This window comes from Camelus dromedarius, chromosome 15 (assembly GCF_036321535.1).
Source record: "Camelus dromedarius isolate mCamDro1 chromosome 15, mCamDro1.pat, whole genome shotgun sequence".
Lineage (NCBI taxonomy): Eukaryota > Metazoa > Chordata > Mammalia > Artiodactyla > Camelidae > Camelus > Camelus dromedarius.
The window spans coordinates 38,404,294-38,424,990 of record NC_087450.1 but is presented as its reverse complement, the minus strand read 5'-3'; the positions used below and the strand labels follow the sequence as shown (position 1 = coordinate 38,424,990).

Here is a 20,697-nt window from a genome sequence, read left to right as displayed (position 1 = left end):
TGACGACCGCTGACTCCGACCAGGCTTTGCCAGACTGCATGTTACATAAAAGGCCCAGAAAGGCAGCATCTTGGAACCTGTTTAGCCAACTGGCCTTTTCACTTGCAGGTTCTTTTCAGCTACCAACCACTATTTTCAGAATCACAGGTTTCAGGCTCCTTATGTCACAAACGAGATGGTCTTCTGCCATCATTTTAGGCTTCAGAAAGATGGAGGGAACTAATATCACAGGTTTAGCGATGCCATTACTAACCTAATTAAAGGTTTTGACATAACAGCAGATCAAGACTCAAGAAGCAATTTGAGTCCAAAATTGAGGAAAAAATTTTACTATTCCTATGACTCTATTTCAAGACTAATAAAGGTTCAAGTAAGACCTAAATGTTGCCTTGTCAAATCCATTTCTCCACATAAATGCCATGCAAAATGAATCCACTCTAACCCTTTTCATGTGGTTGTCACAAAAGCAGGCTTTAAATGCCTCTAGGGATACATTTATTTTCCTCAACCAAGTGTTAACACAAATAAATGGAGGATTTATGTGTAATCCCTAAAAGCAGATAGGCAGAATTATTAACCATGCTGTGACTTTTTAATTAAGCATTTTATTTCATCACACTTGCACAATTGGGCAATTTTAAGGATACAATTTTTAAAAATATGAGATACAAAATACTGTCCCTAAAATTTTAAAGCAAAATTTCCAGGATTATGTATTCAAACAAGTGTTTTCGTTTTTGGAATATTTTGGTGAGTTTTTTTTTTTTGGTTTTTTGTTTTTCTTTTTTTTTTTTTTTTTCAAGAGTAGCCACTAGAAGTAACTAAACACTTTTCCATCAGTACTGCCATTTCTGAGGAATATTTTGTTCCACATATCTGGCAACTTTTGCGAAGTCAGTTTATAAACTGTCCTTTTTATGTACAAATGGACATTAACACTAAGAAAACGTGCATTTACTCATAGGCGAGAAACAATATAATAAACGGGCTAAAGGGTGAGATTCTTTTTGTTTGTATTAACTCTCACTGGTGACTCAGCAGCCCAGAACTGCGCTCTCTTTCCTGGGTTCCTTCAGAGTCTGATGAAAGGTATCTATTTCTCTGATAAAAGTATTCTTTAGACAAAATAAATCAAATTATTAGAAAAAAATTAATCAAAGACAGAATTTATGATTGCAAACCGTAACAGCCCGTTTGTGGTGATCTGCATGACCACGTTACCAGTATCATGAATTTAAAAGGCACACTCCCCTTTAGAAAAAGGAATCCTTTTGCCCAGCCATTAAACTCTAAAATAAAACGAACACTTCCTCACATACAAACAAGATAAAGGTGGCAACAAAAAGGTCTCAACTGACCAAAGGAAAATGAAATCGCTGTAACCCCAATAAGGAAATGCATTTCATATACTTAACAGTTACCGTTCATGAAGTTGAATCAAGTGAAATTAACAGGACCACTTAAGAAAAAGGAAAAGCAGAAACCAAAAAACTTCGTACCAAGAGTCAAGGATTCGCATACTCTAAAACTGTTCTCACCAATCAGTAATGTTTGCACCAATCAGTGATATTCTTGTCTGCCAACTACTAGGCCAAATGGCGGACGTCACATAACTGCCTCTAACTTCCTCATATTCCAACTTCACTGATAAGTCAGGAGGAAACTGTTCACAAGTCAACCTGTGCTTTTAGGCTCAGCTCAGTTCGGCTATGTCTAAATGCATCCCATTTTTTACTGTACAACTCATAAGAGATATGCAAAAATAAGAACCATACCATTCATGTGCCACCACCCAAACATAAAGACATAAATAACCTCTTATTAACATTTTGATGTATTGACATGGTCACCTGCTAGAGCTTCTTTTCTTTAAAACATCCTCATTTATTCTCCCTCTTCTTTCCACTTACTTCCCTCCTAAAGATTTCGGTATTGAAATATCCGGCTACCCATTTTTCCCTCACCAAGAAAACCCCTTTGGGAAGGAGCAGAGCACCGCGGTATTCCTGAACAGAATCCCTTCAGCTCTCTGGTGAGAGCCCCGTCCCTCCCGCTCCTGCATGCTCAGGCCCCGCCCGTGGCTGCTGGGGTGGCCACGGAGGCTGACGCCACCAGGCCATGCTGCCTGCGAAACATCACTTACTGTGCCGGGCATGTGACTTCTCTCGTTCTTCCCATTCTGAGAGCTGCCGTTCTTGAGCTTCTTTTTCTTTTTGGCTGTTTCTTTGTGCTCTTTCTGCTTGTTCTGCACTTCAATGAGAACAGAAATAAAGCTGTTTTTCACTTCCTTTTCAAACTCCAGTTCATCTCGCAGGGCCAGCTGCTGCACCAGCTCTTCAGAGTACTCCTTGATGGCCGTCTCTATTTCTTCCAGCAGTTCATTTAACTCCGACACTGACAGCCTTTTCACCCCTATAACCAAAAAGCAGAGCACAGCAGGCACTAAGACCAAAATGCTTCAAGGCAGCACAACGAGGTGTTCAATGCCAAAGAGCAAAAGATCATATTCTAAGCAATTAAACTTTTTGTGATCTTCTCAGAATCCTCAAACTCCTGGTGGGCAGGTCTGAGTAGAAGTAGGTGGGCAACGTTACGTCTCAAATGGCTGAGAAGAAAAGCACAACAAAATGTTTCACTTGTCAAAAAAACAGTAATTCCACAAATGGTACTTCAATCAAGACTGAAAAGGCTCATGCAAAACAACAACAAACAACAGCAGAGACTTCAGAAACCACCTGCTGACAAGAAATCGCAAGCAACGTAGCAGGATTCTGGGACACTTGTGTAGAGAGAAGTCAATTTGAAAGAATTGCACTAAGTACGTGGTTAATCACACATGCCCCCAACGTGTAATTTTATTGAGGATTGGGCAGATGAAAGGGAAGAATATTCCCTGAAGCCGCATTTCAGTTTTTCCTCAGCACTTCCCTTTACGCGAGACAGGACATCGTTCATGTCCTAACTCCCAGCACCTCAGAATACGACCGGATTTGGAGACAGTGTCTTTAAAGAGATCACTATGTTAAAATGAAGCCGGTAGGGTGGGCCCTAATCCAATGTAACCAATGCCCTTAAAAATAAGATTAGGAGATAGGAACACACAGAAAGTCCACGTGAGGACAGAGAAGAGGCCTCAGAAGAAATCAGACCTGCTGACACTTTGATCTCGAACTTCCAGCCTCGAGAACTGTGAGGAAACACATCTCCGTGGTGGAAGCCACCCAGCCTGCGGTACTGTTACAGCCGCCCAGGCGGACAAAGGAGGCAAAGGTGAGTATGACGCGGCCCCTGAGCAACGGCCCGCCTGGCTATGCCCCAGTATTAGTGAGAGGCGGGGGAGGGACATGCAACCCAGCCTGCGAGAGGCAAAGACTCCTGGAGACCGTCCCGCTACGTGGGTGCGGCACACGAGAGCACACAGAGCCCCGATCTGAGTCAGGTTTCTTACTCTCTTCGTAACTGCTTGTGCTAGACCTCTTAAGAGTCTGAATTTCCTGGGAAAGCATTGAAAGCCGATCTGACTGGGTGGGCGTTTCATCGTCTTCCGGGTCTGGTGACTCCTGCATCATTTCTTCAATTTCTTCAATCACCTTCCAAAATACACAAACCACTGTTAATCAAGTTGAACACAGGAGAAAACATCCATCTGCAGAGCAGCCCTCATCGGAAGCAGCCAGAGTAGAAGTACACTAAATCCTCCATTAACCAACAGCGTGCACACGTGGGTGTTCTGAGTCATCGTTAGTTTGATTTGTAAGAGTACACATGGTGTATCCCCCCAAAATTTACAACATAACTAAATGCAAAATAAAACAGAACATGATGTAAAAGGTCCATCACTTCATGTCCCACATGGGGTACCAAAAAAAAAAACAAAAAAAACCAAAAAAACAGGTCCATCCCGATTCAGTAGACCCTATCAGCTCTTGTGATGTCTGAGAAATGGTGCCACAAATGCATGTACAAGCTACTTCACACATGCCAGAACCAGATCCTAGTTATACTTAAAAAGAAGTCGGTGACAGAAAGTTTACCATATACCACGTGCAAGTGCTCAGTCTAAAGCTACGCAATGAAACTGACACAAAGTTTAGAAAATACAACAGTGTACAAAATTTATATGCAAAGCAAGATACTACCTCTATGGCAGCAAAATTTTCCTTCAACAGCAGACAAAGAATTTCATATATTAATTCAATGAGAGATAAATGGGTATTAAAAAATGACCTTATATGTAGAAACTTAAAACAAAAAAAGCTGCATGAAAGCAGGACAATTTTAGAAACGTATCTGCCTTTGAATCAATGATCTACTGTCACATGCTGGGTTGCTCAAATCTTACAGCAGTTTCTTGCCTGGTTACAGATTCCAAAAATTAAGAAGAATATAGAGCTCAGTGAAATTTTAAGGAAAACTAGAAAAATTACTCTGGACCTAAGAGTTTTTAAAAAACTATTAGAAAAAAATACAATATGAATCAGCGAGCTTAACGTGTAACATTTGTACTAAGTGAAAACAGACATAAACTTGAAGGGGTGGAGGCTGAGTTAACCAGTAAGAAGAGTTTCGAAAATAGGCATTTTAAAAAGGAAAATGAGACACTGAAAGAGGCTACAGACTCTGTTTCAGTCTTAAAAGCAGGGTTAGCTTATGGCTTTTGGGCAGATTACGGAGGAGGCGACAAATGCCCAGGGTCACATCCTCCCCTGGAAAATCAGGCTCTACCACCCTCAGCCCTCTAACTTACTATCGTGCTTTATAAGCACCATGTGCTTTCCAACATTAGGACTACTCAACCACAAATATGACTAAGGAGCATCAAAATGACACATTTTTAACGTACTCCTCCCAACCTTGCCATATGTATCTTTACTGACCTCATCTTTCCAGCCTAAAAATACAGTGTGGTAGAACTCGACAGTCCCAGCGGCCATGGAACACTTGATTTCAGGAAGAAGTTCTCGCACCACATTTTGACAATACAGCAGAAGTGGGAAGAGTATTCAGAAAATGAGAATGCTGACTCAACTGGTTTCAGATGAATACAGGGTTGACATTATTAGAGCATTCCACAGGAATAATGCTCACTTCTCTCTGGGGTGCACAATATGGACTTCTAATAAGTGCTAATGCTTTTTCACATAGGTTTTAGAAAAACTAGATAATTTACGTAAAGATACAGTTTGCCCATGTCTGGCTAAATCTAAGGAAAGAAGAAAATTCATGGTATTTTTTTCTGATTCCAGTGTAAGCAATAACCCTCCTTTAGTAACCCACTGTACTGTTTTAACACTGCTTATCTTGGAAAATTGCATATATTGAAAAAAATCTTCCCAGCTAACATAGTCCATCTGCTTCAGATTACATATACTTTCTTCTTTCCTCAGGAGCTAGTTGTTAAGCCTATATAACCCGAAAGTGCAGGAAAAAGGTAAGTAAATTCCAACAACCCATCACTTAGGGCCACAATCAGAAATCGCTTCTTAGCTCAGGGTTCCCTCCCTTCGTTGATGGGTTCTCCCCGGTACCTGGTCTGCAGTGAAGAGGGGCTCGTCGTTGACACAGGAGACGATGATTGAGTGCATATCCAGCTGTTCTCTCAGCTCCTCGTCATCCGAGGTATCAAAGAGCAGGCTGTCACTCATCTAAAAACAAAAAATACCCAGGGTGAAAAGCAGGACATTCTGATCACAATGGTCAGTGTCTGGGTGAAGGAGGCTGCACAGGAAAGCATGCTTCTGCCGGGAGCTTTAAAGTGGAGATGTTACAACAGTTGCTCTGTACCAGGCTGGGGGTGAGGTGCTCTGCATAGTCATCTCAAACAGAAATGAGAGGGCTGTGGAATGAATGTGAAATTGCTAAGGTGCTGCACGCCTCCCCTATTGTCCAATACAGACACACACTTAGCTGTTTACTCCACGGGGAAGAGTGTCTAGAAGTACAAAGATACACGGTGTTTGTTAGTAAGTTGTAGGGAATTACAGCAAATGGGGACTGAGGGGGGGTGGGGAACAGGCAGGCTTAGCAGCAAATGTTATTAAATTAACGATCTAATAGTAAGATTGGTATATGTTAAAATTCCACAGAAAACATAAAGTTGATTACTCACAAACTAACTTCTAACAGAGTGAAAGATAAATAACTCCCTGGCCAGACGGGACCCGTCCACAAGGCTCCTGCTTAGCCCTTCCAGGTGAGTATCTACCTCTTCTTCCAAAAAGAAGAGTAATTCTAGGCTCCAAAAATATCTTTAAACCTAACCATGCTGGAGATTTTCCCTTTGCCTCACTGCAGTTTCCTCCCTAGTAGGTGCCCCAGGAGGCTGACCTTTATGAACTACATCAAAGGATGCCCTTGACTTCTGGCTTCCAGTTGGGTTGACAGCACTGGTAGACGCTAGCAGGAGACTGGAAGGTGAGAGGGTGAGGACTGCGCATTTACTCTGCCGTCTCCTTTACCAGATTTCCAAAGGCTGCAGCTCCTATCCAGCTGACCTCTCCCCTACTGCTACTCTCTCCAGGTCTGGTGGCCTCTTCCTCTCTTTACCTCTCTTCAAGGCTGCTAGAGGGCTGCTTGCTGTTGCCACCCCTGGGGCATCACACCACACCATGGTGTCCTTTAACCTGCCCAAACCAACATTAACAGCCCCCATAATAATGACCTAGAGTTTACTAACTGTGAAGGCCTACCCTGGAAAACTCAGCAGATTAAAATGGACAAGTGGTCTTCTATACTACACCTATCTGTCATGACATGACCATCCAGACGATGAGCAGAACTGATATTAAGACTCTGTTCCTCAGAAGGAGTGGCACACGTGGAGTTCCCAAAGAACAAATGGGCAACAAGAACTATGCAAGAAGCAACTGTATGTTTCCATTAGATGGTATATAATTTAAAAAATAATGTTTGACCTGGGAAAATTATTTACCAGTGCAGAGAATATACACGAAACTGAAGATACAACTGGATAGAGGGAGGTCCCTACTGCTTCCCTCATTCCTCACATGTCCAAAGTTTGATGGTGAACACAGCCCACAGAGTAAGACACCTGCAGGTGAGCAGTGCAAAGAAAACTGCTGGGGTGCTGCCTCTCCTAACATCAGGCTGGGAGAGGAGCCACGTCAGCACCCCAGGCTCTATCTGGACCACACACTGCGACGCCATACTACACCACCGTCATGACACACCTCCTCATCCTTCTCACCTTTCTCACTGCACCATCAGGCTAGGAAAAGGCCTGCACACGGCCTTTGACATATCATGAAATTTCAGAACACTGTTGGGGGCGGAACCTAAAAGCTTTGAGAGAAAAGGAAACCACCACATTAAAAGGATCAGAAATCAAAATGTTGCTGTTGAGAATTCAAATAACAGAAGCAGAAAATTAATGTAACTGCCATGTTTCGAAAAATGGTACCCTAGATTCATTTATCCAGCTAAACTATTAGGGGAGGGGTGAGAATAAAGACATTTTCAGACACTCAAGTTCTCAAAGTCTACCTTTCATGCACCCTTTTTCAGGAAGGTACTGCAGAATATGCTCCATTAAAACCAGGAGGAAAATGAAAAAGGAAGCAGATATAGGATCTAACACAAGAAGAGGTGAAAGGAACTCTTGTAATGATGGTGATGTGAAGTTCCCAGAATGATGGCTGTGAAGCTCAACTAGAGAGTAACTAGTTCAGATTAGAACCATTACTGCAGAAGAAATCAAGAAAAGCAAGACAGAGAGAAAGAAAAGAGAGATCGATAGATTATCTAGCATGTTTCACTGACTAAAATGAGTTTTATGGCTCTGAGGTTGAATTAGTGAGCCAATGATAACCTAAATCAACCACAGAAAGGCTATTATTACCCTAAGGGTAAAGTCAAGTAAAATGACAGGAGCATGTCCTCTGCTGGAAGAAACAGCTGAAGTAGTTCAAGATGCTGGCCTCTGGTGAGTGGAAACCAAGGATGACAAGGTAAGTAGGGCAGAGGCTGCTTCTTCATGTTAAGTCCTAGAGCTTTAGTTTAGTTTTTTAAACTAGACAGTTATCCTGTTAATAAGAAAGGAGAAAAGCCAAGAGACTTGGCTCTTGATGAGAGAGGATGTTTGATTCCAAGACTATAAAAGTGGAGATGAAAAGTGCCGCCATACGACCAGAAGGGTGTATGGATAACGTAGAGTAAACCTAACAACTATACTCACTGATCCTTAACTTCCCACACCCCCCAAAAATCACAATTCTGTGCTGTTACTTGGGAACCATAGTTTATATGGTTTCTCCCCTGATAGACAAGATGAAGTTTTAATTTTAAAATTACTCTTACAGAGGGGAGGGTATAGCTCGGTGGTAGTGTGCGTGCTTAGCACACACGAGGTCCTGGGTTCAATCCCCAGTATCTCCACTTAAAAACAAATAAATAAACCTAATTACCTTCCCCATTAACCAAAAAAAAAAAAAAAAAAATTTAAATTACTCTTAAAGAAAATGTTATTATCTTCTTCCTGTTTCTACCCTTCAAGATATAAAGGTACATTAAACAAAGTCTCTGTCCCCAAAGAAATACTCATGGCCAGAGAAGAATACGGCACAGGAGATGTTCCTAAGGGAAAGTGATTTAGAAGCTTTCTATCACATAAGCATGATCAAGAACTGCACTGGATTTAGAACAGGTTTGCAGCTATTGCCAAAACACATGAGTGATACCGATAAGCCATTAGAATAAATTTCCATGACAACAGAAATAATGATCCCAGACCATTTTTCCAGAGAGGGAGCCAAGCCCATTCCCCACAGAGATGGCATATGCTCAGGGCTGGAATCCCTTTCGGGCTTTGAAAACTAACCTTGGCTGTCACGGGTGTCATAATTCACGCTCCCACTCGGCACCAACACGCCTGCTCTTTGCCAAGCATTCCCATCACTCCTTCCTGTGCCAGGCTGAGATACAGAGCTGTGGTTCTGTTTCCCGCTATGAAACTGAAGCTGCCTCAAGTGGAAAAAATGTGCGCATGTAAGAATTTGGAATGTACTAGTCGCCTTCCTCTAGAAAAGACCCAAAGTGTGCCATCTTAAACATCAATGAAAAAAAATTAATATCTGAAATCTAGGGAACTGTGGGTTCCTGAATGTTTTAGTCATCTTAATGCAAAAGAAATTTCTTCTCCCTGTGTCAAACAATTTCAAATAGACCCTGTTTTACAGTTGGAATAATCTAAAGAACGCTTCCAAAAGGTAGTTCAGTCCAGCTATGGAAAAAATAGAGCACACAGTTGGCAATGGTAAATAACTTCCCCAGGTTAAAAAAAAAAAAAATTACATGCTACCTAACAGAATAACATGGTTGCAATAGAGGCAAATCTGTTATTAATGCTGCCAATAATATAGATGAGCTCATCAGAATTAGTCTCAACACCTCAGGAGAAAGTGACTAATTCTATTAAAGGATGTGAGGTCTTTACCCAGCTTCTCTCCACCATGATGGCACAGGAATGAATGTGTAAAATCCCTGGTAGAGTAATCAATCTTTTTTTTTAAGAACTTCTTGTCATACTGGAAGACAACGTACTATTATAAATAGGTGGCCATGCATCCCAGTTTGACTGGGAAAGTCCTGGTCTACATCCATTATCTTGGCATAATTATTAATAAAGTGTGCTAGTTTGGATAATTTAAAAAAAAAGAATAACATGGTTGCTTCTTACTTAGTTCCTTGTTGTGCACTTGTCCTTCAGGAATTTAGCATGCGCTACCCATTCCTGAGGAACAGCATTCTCAGTTGCGTTCATCACCTGGGTAGTCGCGTCAAGTTAGACAGATGTTGGATGATCATGGGTCCATTTTAATCCGCTGAGTTTTCCAGGTAAGGCTTTTACAAAGAGTACTAGTATTAAACTCCAAGTCACTACTAATCATTACCCTTGGCTGTACCATTGCTCTGGCACTGAAAACAACGGTCAAAGGCAGAAAAAGGGAGTGATGTCCCAAGAGGTAATCGAAGAACAATATTTGAAGAAGCTGCATTAGAGTGTCCCATTCACTCTGTTAACGTATTTCTCTTTGAAACTATGAAAGGATCTCTTCTGTACTATTTTTTAATATGTCAAACAAAAAAGTACTCACTGATTGGCTATTGCAGATTCAGCACTATGTTAAATATAGAAAATATTAAAAAAAAAAAAACTTTCCACCATGATCTCTGGCCTTACATCCTCACTGATGAGATTATTCACTTGTTCACTCAACAAACACTAGTCTTAGTATTCACTATGTCCCAGGCACAGTGGTAGTTAATAAAGACAAATACAAAGGTACCTACCAGGAAGTCAATCTAATGACAGACCCAGAAACACATAATTAATAAGAGAATACAATAATGATTTGAGACAGGGACAGAGTGCTATGGACCAGCACCCAGGACACTAGAGGGCTAAATTCTGTGGGACAGATTTTAAGTCCCTTAAGATTTTCACACCCCAACAAGTGTAACCGATTCCCACAGAGAGGAGTACATTTTCCTTCCGTGTGGGGATTTAGGCCATGGCTAAATGACCATCTGTCAGAGATGGTGTAGGTGGGGATTCCCCCCAAGTAAGAGGTTGGATTAAGTGTCCTTTAAAGTCCCTTCCAACTCTAAAATTATATAATTCCATGAGATCAGCAAAGGCTAAAACAGTAATAGGAAGCTTCAGAGAGGAAGGGAAACTTAAACCAAGTCCAGAATGATAGCTAGGATCAAAATAAACAGAAGACAGATCATAAGGTATTTTTTTATTCCTTTCCCTAAATGTATGTCAGGTCAGTCTGCAAAACAGCTTAAAGGGATTAATAATTGGAACAAACAATAAAATGCTATACCTACTAGAATACTAAAATATAGTCAGAATCCTTTATTTTACTAGAAAATATTCGATAGCAAGCTTCTCTGAATCATGTATTTAAGAAAATCATTTCACAAAATATTAACAATACTATTTAAAATACTGACAGCCCTACTGCATTGTATTCCCAGTAATTACACAAACACACTTAATGAAATGCAGAGCATGCCAAAAGATCTGGCAAGAGTTTACATTGTTATTTGATGAAGAATTTAAATAGTTGGGCCCTGAAATTTACATCTGGCTACACTTCTCATCAGCTTTAAACACTGATTTTCCACTTAAAGCAATTCTCTTCCCTCCTCTGTCCCCCTTGCTGTCCTATCACATGTGCTCACACTTCTCACTCAAGGTGTCTTCACTTACAGTCCTAAGATACCTGGCAGCCTCCAATGGTAAACCAAGAACACATTAGAAAGCCAAGAATTGAAATGCCTTTTAAAGGTTCCCCAATATTCACAGGAATACACAGTCTTGGGATAACATGTCCAGCAAGTCATTAAATTCACCAGAAAGTTAAATCTGTAGATACTCCAGTACCCTCCATATATTAAATCAAAAACGGGTTCTCAGTGTTCTCAACACATCAAAATTATGTTATTTAAGCTGGAAAACAACGGCTGATCATTGCTGTTCATGCATAGGTGATGAAAATTTACCTAAACATAAAAAAGTGAGTGTGCCGGGGAAGAACTGGAGGGAAGAACTAGCAAGTTAGCAGGAGCAGAGCCAAGATGGCAATAGAGGGCCACTCCAATCGCCATAAGCTTGGAAATAAGCAACTCAAAGAACTTTGGTTAAACAGAAATGCTACTTTTCAGTTCCATTATCTGAATCAGTTACTCAGAAACAATTAGTACAATTCCTAACTTACCCCTTTTTCTGAGAGGTTCAGAGTAAGCAAATGCAAGGTCCTAGTATGGGAAGACTTCCAGTCTACAGGCATTACATGTCCATAATTATCTGTCAGGGCATTCCAAATCCTTAAAAAGAAAACTACAGTCAGTGAAAGTTAACATTCTATACGTCTTTTATTAAACAAATATCTAGTACTACAGTTAGAGAAAACAAAAAATATCAAAGCAAAGAAAAAACCAGGAAGCCTATTGTTTCTCAGAATAACATCAACAAAGTAAACCTTCCTAAATAAAACTAAAGGAAAACCATATTATGGGGCTGACAAGTCCTGAGGGGAAGGGAAGTAGAAGAGAAGACTCTCCCGAAGTCAAGAGCGAACATTTCCACTGTACTGTGTGCCAGGCACTAGGTAAGCAATTTACATGTAGTCTGAGCAATTTACACACTTTAACTCTTTTAATGCCCCAAAACAGTATTAGGAAGAACCATTATTATCCCCACTTTACAGATGAGAAAAATAAAGCACAGGGAAGTTAAGTAATGTTTCCAGAACCACACAGGTAGCAAATAGACTGTACTTTACACTTACTTTTCTTCTGTAACTTCCAAACATATAGACTATTTTATAGAGTGAATAATCTCTTTCTAACCAAAGGTTTGTTCTCCCTTCTGGAGAAAGAATTCAGTCTCCATGAGAAACTAAGGTTTAATATCCAATTTATAATATAATAAGCTGAGACTAAGGTAAAAGGAAAAGGGAAAGAAAAGGAGTTCATGATAAAAGGCACAGGTTATATCCAATGCAGTTACCCTTCCTGATTATCAAACGGCATTTTCGCGAGACAATAGGGTAAAATGGAATTCACAAAACAGACTCTTGTCTCCATTCAAACAATGAGTCTCTGGCAATGTCCCTTAACCTCTGTCGGTATTAGCTGGACTTTGTAAAACGAGCAGCTTGGACAAGAATAACAGACGTTCCTTCCACCTCTATAACTTTAACCATTAATTCAAATGAGTTATATTGAGGAAAATCCCAAACCACACCAAAATAGGGACAGCAGACTCCAATTTCATGACCAAAATTCAGTTCTGGTCCCAAAGTAATAATCAGTATTAAAGAAAACTGGACACTGCATGAAAAAAAAGTTTAGAAATATAGAGAGATGAAGTTTAATTAGGATAAGGAAAGTTCAATACTATATATAAGCTACTTAATGGCCAGAGATGTATACATAGATGTCATATACACATAGATGTCATAAAGGAAACAAAAAACCCTAACATTTATAATAGATACCTAGCTGTGAATGAGCCACTAAATAATTGGGTGGGGTTTTTTCCAAGTGTGTAGGCCATGAGGACACAAAAACAAGGCCATGGGGGCATAAAAATAAGAATGCAAGCTTTAAAATAGAGAAACAACAAACTGACTTAATGAAATGGGATTTGGTGCTAAAGAGAAGCAGCAATGGGACCACAAATGCCAAAAACATAAAATCCCAAAATGATATTTGGCTTCAGAATGCACATTAGCCTCAGTGAAAAAGTGAACCCAAAAAGCTCTAGAAAACTGGCTCATTTACCCAGCAAATCTCCCATATGCATGGTTCATTTCTCTCCTCCTCTCTGCTGGAATCATCATCTCTTCTGATGCCAATGTGCTCAAACTGGATACAACAGTTCTGGATTGCTAAACTTGCTTGGTTTCTGGCCCACATCTTCCTGGGTAAAAGATTTTTCAAATACTGAGTAACTGACAATATACCTAACCCTGATCAGGAACTCAAGTAGGATATTCCAGCAGGTGAAGACAGTCCAGAGTTTGAGGTTTGTTTTGCCTGCTTGTTAACTTCATCTTAAGTGAGGCCAGAATAAAAGGACAAGTGTAATGGAAGAGTTCATGTAAGAGAAGTGGCTGTGGGGTGAATCTGATCTCCCAAGAAAGTGAAGGACAATTCACAGCCCTCTATCTCCACCAAGATCAGATCAACTGTGGCTAGAAGGAAGTGGGGCAGAGTTAAGGAAAAGATTTCTAGAATTCTCCAGTCAAGATATGACCTGCTTTTATCCTTATCATAAAGTACTACAACCAGTCACAAACATCTAGCAGGATGGCAATTTTCCAAAGGAGGTCAAAGTTCTGCTGACGTTGAATCCTGCACCAGAACTTTCTCAAGTAAAGCCTTAGCATAGATAAGCACAATCTGTATTTAACCAAAACTAAAACTGGGACTCAGAAGTGAAATAAAGTGCCCTAAGGCAAGGCACTATCTAAGCAGAGAATTCTCAACTCTCTCTAGTGAAAGGATCAGGAAAGGACTCTATCAAGCAATGGAGAGCAGATGTCTGCAACAGAAAGGGGCACTGAGAGTGGTGAGCAGCCCCTGCTCAGAAAAGATTTCTCATGCATTCTCAAATCAAGCAAGATGCATTACCACCAACATATCATCTACTAAGAACCATTACCAAGAGTAACAAAATTTTTTTTTTGTTTTACATCAACCTAAGATTTAAGCAAAGGCTAAGATACACTACTGTTCAGACAGTACAGGTGAAGCAAAAATAGGGAATCTTAACTATTTGTCTACAAACTACTAATCTACTTTGAGAAGTTACTCTTGATGAACCCAAATATATAATTTTAAAGTCAAAAGGTATGTCCTGTGTCTAGTGATTCCAAGTATATACATCTACATACACATATAACACTACCTTCTCTTTGGGAACAGACGTTTTAAAATGTCATTCTTTTGCCACTGACTGCATGCCTATCTGTGTATATTAATTTCCCATCATAAACTCTTCCTTGTGTGTCTGGGCAGAACACTGTACAGAGGTACCAATGAAAAGATATGATCTCTAAGCACAGCTGGGCCCAAACCACTGCTAAGCCATGTTTACAGGCTCCCCATTCCCAACCCTCTCTTCTTGATAAATCTTCTGATTCAGAGAGAATGACCATCAGGTGAGTAGCCTTTCTATGCCCATGGATCTTTCTCCATCTCTCAAGAAGTCTTCCCTAACCTCTAAGCTCTATCCCATCCATATCCCGAAAACCCATCCCTAACCCACAACCTCAGCATTTACTCCATTAATTTCACCCTTGGCCTCTCCAGGGCTCCTCTCCCCCTACATTACAATATTCTCAAATTCCCTCACTCTTATCATTCCTTAGTATTTTTTTTTTGGAGTAAAACCATGGTACATAATTACAACCTTACTTAACCAAATTATAACTAGGGTTCTGGCTGGTTAAATAGATTCTGTCCCTCCATTCCCCTAGCTCTCATAAATCCCTGTGAACTTCCTATCATTGCACTTAGATGATTCTGTAATAATCACCTGTTTATGCATTGGTTTCCCCTCCAGACTAGGAGATCCTTGCTATTTATAACCAGAACTTTTCGTTTTTGCCTCTGTGGGGGCTCGCACTCTACCTGGGTTATCAGATAAAGTCAATAAATTCCTGTAGCATAAATGCTGCTTCAACTTCTCAGTACCTTTGCATGTGCTATATCCTTGAGCTAGGATACTAGACATTTCTTTACCTGCTAGGCGAGCTCCCACTCATCCATGAGGATACAGTTTTCACATTTCTTTCTCTACAAAGTCTTTCCTTACACACACAGACAAACATACACAAGCCCTTTTAAATCTTCTATATTTTGCACATATATCCATTAGGGCGTTTGTCACACCCATACTAATGTTTGTTTACAAATCTAGCTCCCTCCTTAGGTTGGCTCTGCTTGAGAGGGGTAATGTCCAGTCATCTCGGTATTCCCAGAGCAAAGCAGCCTCTGGCACTTTTCAGGAGCTTAATAAATGCTAGCTGAATGAATGAATGGCTACACATGTGCCCGAGGAGGTACTATCTCTAACTACGGGGCTCTGTACAAGGAAACTCCCCTCTAAACCAAACATGAGGTGGTTTTCGAGGAAGGAGTAGGAGGTTTAAGGGCTTATGGGGGGCAGGGGACTAGGGGATTTAAATCACCAGGCGCTCAGAGGCCGAAAGCCCCAAGCAAGGAGGTGGGAGAACAGGGAGGGGCGGGACTAGGGAGTTGATGGAGGAGGAAGGAGGGCGCGGGGAGGAGTCTGTGGCGGGAGTCCCGCCAAGGCTGCGGACCGAGTGGCTGGACGAGGGGCAGGGGAGGCTCCCGCCCGCTCCCGGCAGGGCCCGCACTCACTCGTCCCCCTGCAGGAGGCTGCACTCGGTGATGGGCCGCACGGCCGCCCTCGGGGGCTCAGCGGCCGGACCCGAGGGGCGGAAACACAGGCTCAGCTTCTCCTCCAAGCTGCAGGCCAGCGCTGGGAAGCCGTCGCCTCCCCCGCCCGGCCCTGCCCCGGCTTCGGGGCTCGCGTTACAGTTCTCCTGGTCCTGGAGGCTCCGGGCCGGCTCCTGGAACTCATAGAAATCCTGCCAGTCCCCGTCCGCCGCCATCGCCGCCGGGTGCAGGCGCGCGCCCCGCCCCGGCCCCGCCCCGCCGCCTGGCCCCGCCCCGGAGCCCCGCCCCGCCCCGCCCCGCCGAGACCCCGCCCGCCCGCCAGCCCGCTAGACGCAGCCAGGACCTGTCCTGGGCCTCCCAGCCTCAGCGTCTTCCTTTTCCTGAATCTTCGCAGTTGACCGCGGGTCCTGGTGGAAGGGAAAACCTTAACTGTGTTGAGTCATTTCCTACATCATTCAGGAACAGCTTCTCTTAGCTTTCCTTAGTGGGAACCTGGCCTAAGTGTGAATAAAATAAAGGACTTTTTTATACTTGCACCCAACGTGGGGTTATTCCCCACGCCATTTCCCCAGAGTAACCTGCTCCTTTCGTAACTTTCCAACCAGAACAGCCAGTCACTTTGAAATGCTTAAGTGGTATCAAAATTCATTCCACAAATATTTTACGTCTCCCACGTGCAAAGCACATCCTAGACCCTCCATAACATAAAAGGATGACAGTTAATATTTGCAAAGCACTTGGAACAGGGCCTGACAGTAAGTACCAAATGTGTATGTTATGTAACTAATACATGACTGTCCCCTACAAGGGGCTTACCATGTAGTTAGACTGATAAAGCTGGAAATCGTTTATACCAAATACAGAAGTACAATTTCAAGTAGAGTTACTGTTTAATGTATATTGGGTTTGTTTTGCAAGGTGAAGAGTTCCGGAGATGGATGGTAGCGATGGTTGCTCAAGAATATGAATTCATACCACTAAACTGTACACTTAAATATGGTTAAGATGCCAATTTCATTACTTGTATTTTGCCACAATAAAAAAAAAATTAGGTAAAAAGAAGTACGATTCTAAGGGGGTGTGAATATGTAGAGGCACCAAATACCCAGGAGTTGACAGGAGTAGTATCTTTGGACTGTAGTAATCAAATTCTTCATTTAGGAATTGGGACATAGTTGGGTCATAAAAGATGAATTCCTATTTTGAAAAAGAAATATGAAGTTAATAATAGAAAATAAGATTTTCCCAGTATGCTTTGTCCATCTCTTGATAGCATGGAAATCTATCCTCAAGGATGTTAATATCAAATTTTCCTATTTACTCTTCCAGTGAATTTTGTCTCATATTTCAATGATTTGTTCCATGTTTAACAAGAAGCTACTTCTATGAACTGAGCCTAAAACTGTTGAGAATTACTTTAAAGGCAACATCATTACCTTTCCATTTCCTTTGAAACCATGAAGGGAGCAGCTGTTGAGCTTTACCTGGCCCAGAGCTAGAACTAATTGCTCAATAGTTGACAGCTTTTGGGTTGATGAGAAAACATTCTTGCTCAGCTGACATTCACTTATCTGAATGTTACTCAAACGTGATGCTCTAAAATATCAAAGATCTATTTTTCTCTAGGTATTGGGCTACACACACAAAGTCATGAGAAACTATGGAATTGATTCAGAATCTCCCAATTATGTACATAGCGAAGGCAAAAGAAAAGTTTTTTCTTGACGTGTATCTCCACTTACCAGTGTGATGTGTTTATATGTTAGTAGAAATTAAAATTATTCTTAGGACTCAAATGTAACACTGTCAAATTTTTCATATGCTTGCAAATAAATTGCTATTGGGTTAGCTTTAGTGGTTCTCAGAATTTTATTTTAGTCAAATTTTCCACATAGGAGGCTTTTTACTTTTAATTAAATGCAAATTACCTGGAATCAGCCCAGACATTTTGAATAGCCCACTGCAAAACAAGATCTGAATCACTTTTCTTAATTTATATTAGCACACCGATAGTAACTTGGCACTGACAATCTATAAAAGTCCTCCCCAAAAATGTACCTACAAGAAAACTGTGCTACTTTATGGGGGAAAAGCAGTAAGATGAGAAAGAAGCTATAGTATAGAATAAAATGTTAATTGGTGCTTTTGTAGATTTTAAATAATGACTAAACATGAAAGAGTAACCTCAGAAAACTGTTTAAATGGCAACAACAACAAAAAAAATGTATAGCCAGGTAAAAGTATAAAATAGCAGCATTTCTCTTCCATGCCTTCCCTGCACCTTTCTTCCCACGTGGTACCTGAGAGCTGCAAGTTGCTCCGCAGCTTCCAGAACATCCAGGGGACTGTATTCCACTCGGATTGTAGCCTCATTTCCTTATGCCTGCTCGTTCCTTTAGTCCCTTTGGTTCTTGACTCAAACTGCTTTTTTGTTGGAGAATCCAATCCCAGTTACATTTGTGGCGAAACCAGGTTCGTTTTGACTGACGGGCTGCAAGCCAAAACACTGAGACAGGGTTTGCAGCAAAGGGAGGGTTTATTCACAAGGCAGCCAAGATGGAGACGGGGAACCAGTCTCAAATCTGCCTCCTGAAAGCAAGAGGCTCAGGGTGTTTTTGAGAAGACGACTCAAGGAGCAGGGCGTGGTCTGAGGCGGGGAGGAGCATGATTGGGAAAAGATGTGCTAGAATTGAGGGTCTGCGCAGGCGTAACTAAGCTACGGGCTTCTGCACGTTCAAACATGGAGGTCCTTCAGCACGACCTGAGGGTGGAGTTTCGGGCCCTCTAACACCAAAAAGTCACCTAGCAGATGCTCAAACATGCCGAGTTGGGAGGTCAGTGGTCCTATCCAGCCTTAACAAGCACAGCTCAAACTAGACACACGACCCCACAGTCCTGGAGAACAACTCCACCAAACATCTTATTGCTTAGGCCACATGCTCTTGGAGGACACGCAAGTCTTTTATAGCAACAATTAAAACCACCTTGATTAGTGAAGGCAGGGTACAGGTGAAATGCATCTAACTAATGACTACCCATGGTTTCAGTATTCCCTAAACCCCCTCACTTAATAGTTTCCTGATAGCAACAAGTTCATACTGTGTAGCACAGGGAACTATATTCAATATCTTGTAGAACTTACGGTGAAAGACAATATGAAAATGAACATATGTATGTTCCTATATGACTGAAGTATTGTGCTGTACACCAGAAATTGACACAATATTGTAAACTGACTATACTTCAATGAAAATATATATGAAAAAAAAAAAAAAAACAATGTCCAGACAGCAACTTTAGCCCACTTTCCAGCAACTCTTCTTCCCATCAGCCAAAGTCTAGCTTCCTAACCTTGGCACAGATCCGGCAAAGCCAAGGGCTTCCTGCCAGTCTCACCTGTTTAGGTCACTCCATGAGCAGACAAAGGCTTCCTATTAAGAAAAGGGTCCCTCACTCCATTGTATCTCACATGGCCTAATTCTACTAATTTGTTCACCTAAATCTATTTATTTCAGACCTTTACTTCCTAGAGAGCAGAAGACAATGAAGATGTGTTAACATATTTGCTCACTTCATGTATTAAGAAGTTAACCTATAGAATTTTCAGCACTTGATTCAAAATTAGAAAGATATTACAGAGCAACTTTTACAGAGCGCTTCATGGCACTTGGGTATTATGTTTACATTAATCATTTAAGATGGAAAAATTTACTTCTCTTGTTTGACAATGTATTTAAATTTTGCACATATATAATGTATCACAGTGAAAATTTAAGTAACAAAAAATGGAAAAGTAGATTATTCAACATATAGATCACCTAAGGGTTTAAGTAATCAGAAAATATAAGAACTGCAAAAGAAAGAAACAAACTATCAAATATCATACTAGAAAATATCTGGTTGTCAAAGTATCACATACAGCAAATGCTGAAGGCGTTATACAGCAGAAGTAAGACAATGAGAATGTCAATGAGAATGAAAATTTCTTGACAAAAGCTTAGCAAATGGCTAAGATTATTTAATAACATGATTTAAAAAAACAGAGCTGATAAAACAAAAGTAAAAAGATTTGAGAAAACCATATATTGACTCAAGAATTTAAGGAAAAGTTGCTTGCCTGCCAAAAAAGGAAAGGGTGAGCTCTTTCCATTTTGCCTCAATTTAAAAAAATAAAATCAAGCAACTTTTGAGTAATCAAAAACCACAATTTAGGTTTTATTAGTAAATAGTGTTTAATTCTAATTATTCACGTTTGTTAGTGATGAATCTTCTATTTTAATGATCAGATTAGTGTTTTGATCAGACAGAACCTGATCCGGGGTCTGTGAAAGCAGAGTTAGGTCACCAAGAGAAGGGACCAAGGCCACACCCTGACAAGGTATCAAAATAACTGGGTAGAAAAGACACTGCCAAGTATACACCTGGTTGTGTTCTGGGTAATCAAATGCTGGTCTCAGAAAAATTAATGAAAACAACTATTAGCTGTGGTTATTTATCTAACATTATGACAGTTCTAACAGCTTAACCTTCAAGGATCCTGTTACGGAAAGCACCTAGTGCACATTCTCAACAGCCTAAATTTCCTGCTTTGGAATAGTCTTAATTTTTTTCATCTAAAATTAAGAATCATGCAGAATTGAATATGTCAAATTTTATCTACTGTGTTTTTGTTTTTGAGGTTTCGCTGTGTTCTGTGTGCTGAGACATCTCAGGATGGTGAAGCCCTCTCTGTTCTCT

The 20,697-nt window shown here is 40.9% G+C and overlaps 1 protein-coding gene across 2 annotated transcripts in view; it reads right to left on the bottom strand.

The window, feature by feature from the left end:
- FEZ2 (fasciculation and elongation protein zeta 2) overlaps positions 1–16,195 on the bottom strand; it is a 39,217-nt gene extending 23,022 nt beyond the window's left edge. For both annotated transcript variants that reach the window (XM_031466838.2, XM_031466839.2), the window contains exons 1-5: positions 15,922–16,195; positions 11,745–11,853; positions 5,529–5,645; positions 3,449–3,590; positions 2,144–2,412 (exon numbers count right to left, since the gene is read on the bottom strand). In XM_031466838.2, coding sequence (XP_031322698.1) covers positions 2,144–2,412; positions 3,449–3,590; positions 5,529–5,645; positions 11,745–11,853; positions 15,922–16,175 — 891 coding nt within the window. In that variant the 5' untranslated portion in view covers positions 16,176–16,195. The remainder of the gene's footprint in view (positions 1–2,143; positions 2,413–3,448; positions 3,591–5,528; positions 5,646–11,744; positions 11,854–15,921) is intronic.
- Between the last annotated feature and the right edge of the window lie 4,502 nt (positions 16,196–20,697).